The following is a 9786-nucleotide window of genomic DNA, read 5'->3' as shown; positions in this document are numbered from 1 at the left end:
TTCTGAGCTAGATGGCCGCTTGTTTACCTTCAAGCCTTTAAGACCCCAGATGCTATATCTTTTGATAGCTGGGCACCATCAGGTTTCTTCACTACATTTGTTTATGTACCCCCTTTGTCTTCAGCGATTGTGTTGGGAAGGTGAGCATCATGGAATGCCAGTTTAATAGAACAAAGTGCTCTTGCATTGAGGGAGTACTTGAGTGGAGGCCCAATGTTCATCTGCTACCTTAATACTAAATCTATAAATATATGCAATAGATATATTTCCCATCATTATATATAAATATATTTACATATGTACATGCCTGTATTTAGACCTCTTTAAATACCCTTTGCCTCCTAGTTCTCGCCTCTATTTCCTTTTACTTTCCTCTTGGTTTGGACTTCCTTCTCTTGATTATTTGTACATTCACATGTCTACCATGCCCAGATTCTTTTGCCTCATCCTCCTTTCTAATATCTTGGGGAACTTTACATTTAAAGGGAGAAAGACCAGGCATTTTAATCCCATAAAGAGTTACAGTCTCAGAAAACTGCAGGGGCAGTTCTACTCTGTCCTACAGGGTCTCTGTGTTAGTCTGGGTACTTTAGAGAAACAAATCCATAGAAACTCATGTATAAGAGAGAGTTTTATATAAAGGTTAAGTGCACATCAATAAAACATCCCAACCCAGTGCTGCCCAAGACCACAAGTCCAACATTAACCCATATGTCCAACACCAATCCACAAAGTCCTCCTCCATCTCCGAAACAGACGCAATCATGCCAACTGCAGGAGGAAAGCCGAGTCAGTGAATGTATAAGCATCTCAGCGTTGGCAGGAGTCTCCACACGGGTGCTCCAGCACCCAGGGCTGCATCGGGGTAGGTCCATGTAGCTTCACCTCAGGGATGTCTTGCAGGAAGTGAGCCTTGTCAGTTGAAGCAGGGAACAGGCTAAGGCTGCTGCACCCTGGTGCGACCACCACAAAGCAAGAGACCTGAGAACTAGAAAGGCGAAGCTCACCAAGCCATTTATCCCTCTGCCATTCAATTAACCCCACATGTGTTTATCAGCCAGGTTGGCACAATAAACTAACTAACTCAGTCTCTGTATGGTTAAATCTACTCTATGGCAGTGAGTTTTGATTACATTTAAAAGTGATATTTTAAAATGTACAATAAAAGAAGAAATGTCTAGCATTTAAACCTGCATGTAAGCCTGCACACACATACACAAAAGCTGTTATCTGGTGGATCTTGACTCGTGGCTACTCCACATAGAACAGTGTCTCATAAGGTCTCAATGGTTGGTTTTTCCGAAGTAGTTCACCAGGGTCGTCCTTGTGAACTCAAACCACCAGCCGTTTGGTTAATAGCTGTGAGTGTTAACTGCTTGCAGCATGCACAGACTTCTTAATAGCTGATCTCACACACACACACACACACACACACACACACACACACACACACACAAACAAAACACCGCCATCAAATCAATTCCAGGTCATAGTGAGCTAATGTTTGGTTAATGTTCTAAAGTTACGCTAGGCAATGGTCTCATTGTCTTAGAACATATGTTCCCAAATTTATTTGGCTTACTGCCCCCTTTTCAGAAAAACAATTACTCAGCGCCCCACCCCCTGGTAATTAAAAACTTTTGTATTATAGCTCATAATTCAGGATAAGTATAGGTATCTGCTTTTGTAGCCCCTTGAATTATTCCAGTACCCACCCAGAGATGGCATCTCCCGCTTAGGGAAGCAGGGCAGAGCTTCTTCTAGCCATTCAGCATGCGTGTCAGCATGAAGTAGATAATATTGACCGATTTGCTCATTTCCTGTCCATCATTTAAGAGTGGAGAGCTGAATGCAGTCTAAGCACTGTTCGAATGTGTAGGTGGAAGATTACTAATACAGAGGAGAGAGATCTTGAGTCATTGACTAGAGATCCACAAAACTACTTACATACAACAGAGCAGGTTCAGGGATGGGGACGAACTTAAGGCTTGCAATTTGTATTTTATCATTATTTTAAAAGGAGGATTGCTGTTTAATAAAATAGATATAAGTAGCATATTGTCTTTCTTTTAAAAATACATGTTACCTTTTAAATTTTTTGTTTTAAATGTAACTTTGGTTGCTTTTTTCCCCTGACTTTTATAACCAAGAATTACATACTTATTTAGTTAAATTATTTCCCCCTTTTTCCTCTTCTCTTTTTGTAAAGAAAGATACTGGAGTACACAGAGAATTATCCTGTTAGTTCTCCTTACTCAAGACCATTTAATACAGTGGTTCTCAACATTCCTCATGCCACCACCCTTTAATACAGTTCCTCATGTGGTGGTGACCCCCAACTATAAATTATTTTCGTTGCTACTTCATAACTGTAATTTTATAGTGTTATGAATCGGGCAACCCCTGTGAAAAAATTGTTCGACCCCCAAAGGGGTTGCGACCCACAGGTTGAGAACTGCTGATTTAATAGATGATCCTTTGGCTTTTAAAGATTGTGTGTAGACATGTATAAAAATATGTTCTTATCATTTGAAACAGAGCCTATTGGGATGCTAGATGTGTGGTATGTGAACCAGCACATTGAACACGAGAGACAACGGATTTCTCTTTTCTGGAAGGTAAGTTTTCAGTGTCAACTTAAAATTCCTTGAAATTAGATATTTCTGTTAGTCCAGGTAGACTACAGAAACAAATTCAAGGACACTGATATGTGTATAGGAAAGAGGTTTATACACAAGAGCAATTGAATATTGAGAAAACGTCCCTGCCCAGTCCAGATCAAGTCCATAGGTCCAATATTAGCCCATATGTCTGACACCAATCTATAAAGCTCTATTCAGACTCATGAAACACATGCAATGATGCTGAATGCAGGAAGATCACAAGCTAGTGAGTGGTGAGTCCTGTGGATCCAGTGGCATTGTAAGTATCTCAGGGCTGGCAGGGGTTCCTCCAGCTTAGGGCACTGACTGCATCAGGGTAGGTCCATGTGGCTTCTCCTCAAGGATGTCTCTCAGGGAGTGAGTCAAGAGAGAGAGTGTGTGTGTATCTCCTGCCTCTGAAGGAGGAAATACAAGAGTTCCCAGAATCCTCGGGAGAAGGCCATGTGTGTACAAAAGCCCTTATTGGGTATGACCCGATTGACAGACTAGACTCTACCCCTTCACCTAAAGTCTCAATCCTCTAAAGTCTCAAATTGACACCAGATTATGTAACTACCACAATATTCAACTCAATGATAACTGTGTTAGGCTGGGTAGACTAGAGAAACAAATCCAGAGACACTCGTATATGTGGAAGAGAGAACTTTATATCAGCAAGTAATTATATATTGAGCAAACATCCCAACCCAGTCCAGAGTCAAGTTCATCAGTCCACTTGTACTTCATAAGCCCAATACTAGTCCATAAATCCCCCTTCAGACTCATACAGCCACATTCAATGATGCAGAAAGTAGGGATATCACAGGGCAGTGGATGCAAAGTCTTGTGGATCCAATGGCAGTGGATGCATCTCCAGGGCTCCCACAGGTCTCCAGCAAGTTTCTGAGTGGCTCGACAGCAGGAAGGTGAAGGCAGAGAGAGAGAGAGGTTTCCAGGATCCTCCTCATGAGAAGACCATGCCCACTAGGAAGTACCATCAGACTGTGACTTAATTGAAAGGCTACTTCTTACGGGTACCAGGTTAGCACACAAAAAAAACCCTAACTCACCATAATTTTCCAGGCAGACCGTTTACAGTGGTTTTGAAACAAGGCTTCAGTGACTTGGTCAAAGCTCATCTTGTCAGACATGTCCTCATACGTGGCTCAGTGTTGTCTGATTTTGACAGACAAGGGTGAGAGCTCTGACAGGGTTCCCTTCTCTGAACAAGCACATTCACTCCCAGTCCATCAGGGACTTTTTCCATCTCAGGAGTCCCCCCCCTCTGACCCCAACTACACTACTTCAGACTCTTCTCAGTTTTAACTCTCTGCTCGTCCTCATCGCTCCTACATACAATATGTCTGCCAGTGGCCATGTCGCCTTACTTGTTCCCTTTTTGGGCAGCAAGCAACACGGAAGTGTGGAGGGGGCATTTAGGAATATGGTTCTACAGTCAGGGAAGGAGAGGGTGGAGCAGATGCTGTCTCCCCTCTGGAGTACGAATAAAAGCCCAGCTGCTGCAGTCTTGTCATCTTGGCCCCTGGTGGCCCCATGTATGTTGTCAGAACAAAATGATACTCCAGAGGGTTTCTGAAGGGTCCTGTTTCAGGTGGAGGTTTCTAGGCCTTTTGAGGACCCACTGGGTGGATCTGAACAGCCAACATTTTGGTTAACAGCTGAGCACAATAACCATATGCACTACTCAGGTACTACAGAATACTAATAATGGTAATAGAAAAGAACAGGTATAGCTCAGGAATAGTAATAAGACAGTAGCAAATTAAACAATCTCCTAGAAAACAATGAACTCGAACACTATTGTAGCATGTGAACATTTCTTTTTTTTCTCTCATCATGTTTTTAGTATTTATTTCTCTTTTTAAAAAATTATTTTATTGGCTCTTACACCTCTTATTACCATCCATCCATCCATCGTGTCAAGCACATTTGTACATTTGTTGCCATCATCATTCTCAAAACATTTTCTTTCTACTTGAGCCCTTGGTATTGGCTTCTCAATTTCCCCCTCCCCCCACAAGCTTGCCTCCCTCTTGAACCCTTAATAATTTATAAATTATTGTTATTTTTTCATTTCTTACACTGACAGATGTCTCTCTTCACCCACTTTTCTGTTGTCCATCCCCCTGGGATGGGGTTCTATGTAGATCATTGTGATTGGCCCCCCCTTCCTCCCCCCACCTTCCCCTTCCCCTCCTGGTGTGGCTACTCTCAATATTGGTCCTGAGGGGGTTATGTGTCCTGGATTCCCTGTGTTTCCAGCTCTGATCTGTACCCTTGTACAAAACCTAGAACTCTTTGAGCTACAACATGACTCATCTTTGTATTAAAAAAGTACTATTTGAATGGAGACACATTAGAAAAGGTTTTGAGGTGAGCGGTATTTTTTTTTAATTTTCCCAAGTTCTCATGGCTTTCATTATATCTCTTCTCAAAAAAACAACACCCGCCCCAACAAAAATCAAACAAACAAAAAAAAAACCCCAGCTCACTGCCATCAAGACGAATCAGACTCATAGCAATCCTACAGGGCAGGGCACAATTGCCCCTGTGGGTGTCCAAGTTTGTAACTCTTTATGAAAATAGAAAACCTCGTCTTATACCCTCGGAGTGACTGGTGGTTTCAAACTGCTGGCCTTTTGGTTAGCAGCCCAATGTGTACCTCATTAAACCACCAAGTTAAATAAACCCTTTTGGAATTATGAATTTGATGAGCAACAAAGCAGAAGCGTCAGAGTAATGGCTGTGAAATCTTCTGATAGGGTTAGCATGAGGGGTTAGATCCCGGCAGTCATTGGTTTTTAAGAAATGACCCCTTGCTTCCTCTGCCTCTTTCTCTCTTAAGCACGCGCATGCACACACAATGTCTAGTAGAAGAGATGTCTACATAAATGGAAAGCCTGTGGAAATGAAGCCTTCAGAACCTCCATGTGCTGATGGGGCATGACTCAAAATGAGAAGAAACAGCTGCGAACATCAATTAGTGATCGGAAGTTGGAAGACACGAAGTAGAAATCCAGAGGTTCAGGCTAGATTCAGAAGAGGTCATAGAGCAAATTATACCATTGATAATTTCAAATGGATCTTGGTTGATGTTTACTTGTGTTTTATTGACTATGCACAATCATTCAACTGTATGTATAACAAACAATTCATATCCTTAAGAGGAACTGGAATTCCAAGATACTTCATTGGGCCCATGTGGGACCTGTGTATAGATCAGGAAGCAATTGTGAACAGAACAAGGGAATACTGCAAGGTTTAGCATTTTAAAAAGTGTGTGTCAGGGTGGTATCCTCTCACTATACTTATTCAACCTGTACGTTAATCAAATAATCAGAGAACTGACTATGAAGATCTTGGTATCAGGATTGGAGGAAGGCTTATTAACAACCTACAATGTGCAGATGATATGACCTCACTTTGGACAGTGAGGAGGACTTGAAGCACTTGATGATGCAGATCAAGGATTGTAGCCTTCAGGATGGATGACAACTCAATGTAAGGAAAACCAAAATCCTCACAACTGGACCAGTGGGTAACACCATGATAAGTGGAGAAAAGATTGATGTTGTTAAGGATTTCATGTTGTTTGCATCCACAACCAATGCTCATGGAAGCAGCAGTCAAGAAACCAAAGGATACATTGCATTGGGTAAACATGCTACCCAAGACCTCATCTGCACGTGAAAGTTGGGTATTGCACAAGGAAGACTGAGGAAGAATCGATGCATTTTTAACTGTGGTGCTGGCAAGGAATATTGAAAGTACCATGGACTGCCAAATCTGTCTTGGCAGAAGTACAATCAGAATGCTCCTGAGAAGCAAGGATGGCAAGATCTCCTCTCAAGGACTTTGGCCATGCTATCAGGAGAGACCAGTTCCTGCAGAATGACATCACGCTTGGTAAAGTGGAGGGAGCAGTAAAAAAGGGGAATGTCCTGGGCAAGATGGATTGACACAGTGGCTGCAACAATGGGCTCAAACATCAGAACGATTGTGAGTGTGGTGCAGAACCCGGCAGGGTTTCCTTCTGTAGTACATAGGGTTGCTATGAGTCACAACCCACTGAGAACAACGAAAAACAACTCTCCTCTCAATTTTCAGGATCAAGAGAGTCCTGACCAAGAAACAAAAGCAGAATCACCCAATGGATTCAAATAAAAACTGGTAATAAGATCAGGTACAACTCCAAGAGAAGACATTGGAGAAGAACCAAGCTGGGTCTGTAAGGAGCGCCCCGAGGGATGGCATTTACCCAGGCTCACTAGCGGTTGTCATGCTCAGTTTAAGACTTTGCCACCATCTGATTAATTGAACAATCAATTGGCAAATATCTTCTTCATTGGTTTATATGCTTCCGCATCAAGAGCTTAATAATAAATAGTGTACGGCTACTGGTTTGGAAAACAAAAGACAATGATACATGTCTACCATAATTAGGTTGACTCTTTTTGAAACTAAAAGGACAGTTTTAATTTTATTTTAAAATCAAGCCACTTTTAATGAGAGGACCATTCTCACAACTATAATCTGTGAATATTACATAGTAGCCCAGCTCAGTTCTTGGCTCTTGGTTGTTCTTTTCATAAGTTAGTGACTGGTAAAACCAAAGATTCTCTTCTCAAAAGATTGCTTCCCCCGGAAATGTCCTCAACAGGGATCTGAAAGATAGGCTGGTTTAGTCTTCCTTCACACTTCTCTGCTCGAGGGTTTGTCTGAGCTGAGCGAAGGTGATGGGACCAGCCTCTGCCCGGTGGACTAGACTATGGGGGGATTGGGGGGTGGCAGTAACTCAGAGGACACCCATATAGAAAATCACCAGGGCACCAACAGAAAATTAGATGTATAGCACATCATGAAGTTTTCTTAGTTATGGAAACCCAACTTCACACCTGGTGAAGCTTCTGACTGTAACAGAGTTTGTGAAAGGCATGATCACTCTGAAGCAGCATGATATCAAAGGATGTGCTGCCAAAACCAAGCCCACTGCTATCAAATCCATCCCAACTCACGGGGAGCCCATAGCAAGGAACAGAACTGTGATTTGTGAGTATGATAGACTTATTACCAGTTCTTAGCTCGCCTATAATTCCTGAGGATTTTCCCCTAGGATTTCTGAGACTATAAATCTTTACAGGAGTAGACAATCTTGTCTTTCTCCACTAAAGTACATAGTGGGTTCAAACTGCTGACATTATGGTTAGCAGCCCAATGCAGAATCCATTACACCACCCACACTCAAAAATAAATAAATAAAACCCGCCATCAAGCCAATTCCAACTGATCCCAACACGACAGGGTAGACCTGGTCCTGCAGGTTTTGGGGACTACCTCTTTCCGGAAGTAGAAAACTTGTCTTTCTCCCCCTGAACTACCAGGGTTCCCTCATTATGTGTGGGCCACAGGTAACACTGAACAAAAACACACACGCAAACCCTGCTCTCTGGCTCATTTTGGTCTGGCAACCCCACCGAGAGCTGTTGGTCAGCCACGCTCCAAATCCAAAACGAGCCACCACAAGAAGTCCTCACAGTCAAAACCGTGACTAATAAAACACGCCCAACTCCCCCAGCTTTGTGAAGGGGCTTCTTTGTGGCCGCTCGTCTTTATATAGGCCAAGCTGGAACCATTTCGTATTATTTGCATCCGCGGAAGTTTAGAAAGAAAAAGAAAAAAAGGAAAATTCAGCGGCTGCTTTTTGTTGTCGTGTTACTACGGTTATTTGTCTGTTTTGCCAAGTCCACCGACGACAGGATTCGTGGCCGCACAGAAGCACTTCCCCTCCGTTATGACATTTCTCATTTCGGAAGGAAGCAGATGCCCGGCACTCCGAAGTGTGGGTGCCGGAGGCCCTCCGCAGGCGGCAGGGCGCGCACAACGGGCCTAGTGAGGGAGCTGTGTGCTGTGTGCGCCCTGGACAAACAAGTCAGAAAGGCTTTCCGAACTCGGATCATTGCCACAAGGAGAAGCAGAAGTAAGACGGAGGCTGGAGGCCATAGCCCCGCGTTTCCTGGTGAGCACGCTCTCAGCAACAGGAGGCCTGCCCTGAGCACTGCCGGAGAAATGCCCAACACCCACGCCAGCGTGGCACGTGGTGGGCTCCGCCCACGCGCGCGTTCTCTCTCGGCGCCACCAGGGGGCGCACCGGGCCCCTCACTCCACTTCCTTCCGGTCCGACCCAAGGGGATCCCTTAATGCCAAGCTCATAGGACGAGGAGCTGGGTGGGCTGGATCGGACACTTCGCTCCTGGTACATGTGCAGTAAACGTTCGCTTCCCGCTTATCGTCCACCTACATAACGAATGGACACGAGAGGGACAATACGCTTATCTGGAGTCTGGTGCTGTGTTTCCGGTGTGTCTCCTTGTGACTCAGGGCCTGCTGGCTCTGCGTCCCCACCCTCCTCAAATTGCTCCACTCCTGCCAGGTGCTGATGCTCCGCATCAGCAGGCGTCACCACCTCGCAATTAGAGAAGCTGCTTTGCAGCCTTCTGCGGTGCCTGGGATTCCAACTGTGAGCCGGGGAGGCCATCCTGGGTTGTCTCGGGCTTGTCTTTCTGAGGAGCGGTGCTGCGGTGCCGCACAGGCCGGAGGAGGCTTCCAGACTAACCCAGCACAGGGAGAAACGCTTAGCAATTTACAAGCAGCCAATGAGAAACCTGTGGACGCCAGGAGCCCATCCGTGAGGGATGGCGGAGATGGCAGCACGGAACCGCCTTTCGTCCCACTGTGTGAGGTCAATTGACAGCAGCTGACAACAACAGACACCTTGGCAGAGGCCTGGAAGTCCGAAGCCCTCTGCTCTACTCTTAGCTCCTCCCTTTATTCCTTGAGCACATAACCTCACCTCCTGGGGCCTTTGTTTCCCCGTGTATAAAATGAAGCGTTGAATTAATTTGTTAATCCCTACACTCAATCCCTGTAGTTCTGTGATGCTATTCCATTCCATCAGGGCCAACCAAACTCATTATGCTGATTATAGTATTGCCCAGCTGACTAAATACCTGTTTTTTCTCTAAGTGGACCCTGTTAGACTGGTTAGGCTTGTTTTCCAAATACTTAACACTTGAGCTTGGCACCTTACACAAGCATATTGCACAGGCTACTGTATTTCCTTAAC

At 44.4% G+C, this 9786-nt stretch overlaps 1 protein-coding gene across 1 annotated transcript in view; it reads left to right on the top strand.

The window, feature by feature from the left end:
• IL12RB2 (interleukin 12 receptor subunit beta 2) overlaps positions 1–9786 on the top strand; it is a 116577-nt gene that overhangs the window by 62332 nt on the left and 44459 nt on the right. Inside the window, exon 9 of the mRNA XM_004699614.2 lies at positions 2539–2618. Within this exon, the coding sequence (XP_004699671.1) occupies positions 2539–2618 (80 nt within the window). The remainder of the gene's footprint in view (positions 1–2538; positions 2619–9786) is intronic.

Source organism: Echinops telfairi, unplaced genomic scaffold (genome assembly GCF_000313985.2).
Source record: "Echinops telfairi isolate 266 unplaced genomic scaffold, ASM31398v2 ScPeMD7_443;HRSCAF=831, whole genome shotgun sequence".
Lineage (NCBI taxonomy): Eukaryota > Metazoa > Chordata > Mammalia > Afrosoricida > Tenrecidae > Echinops > Echinops telfairi.
The sequence above is the reverse complement of the archived record's forward strand: the minus strand, read 5'-3'. Positions and strand labels throughout refer to the sequence as shown.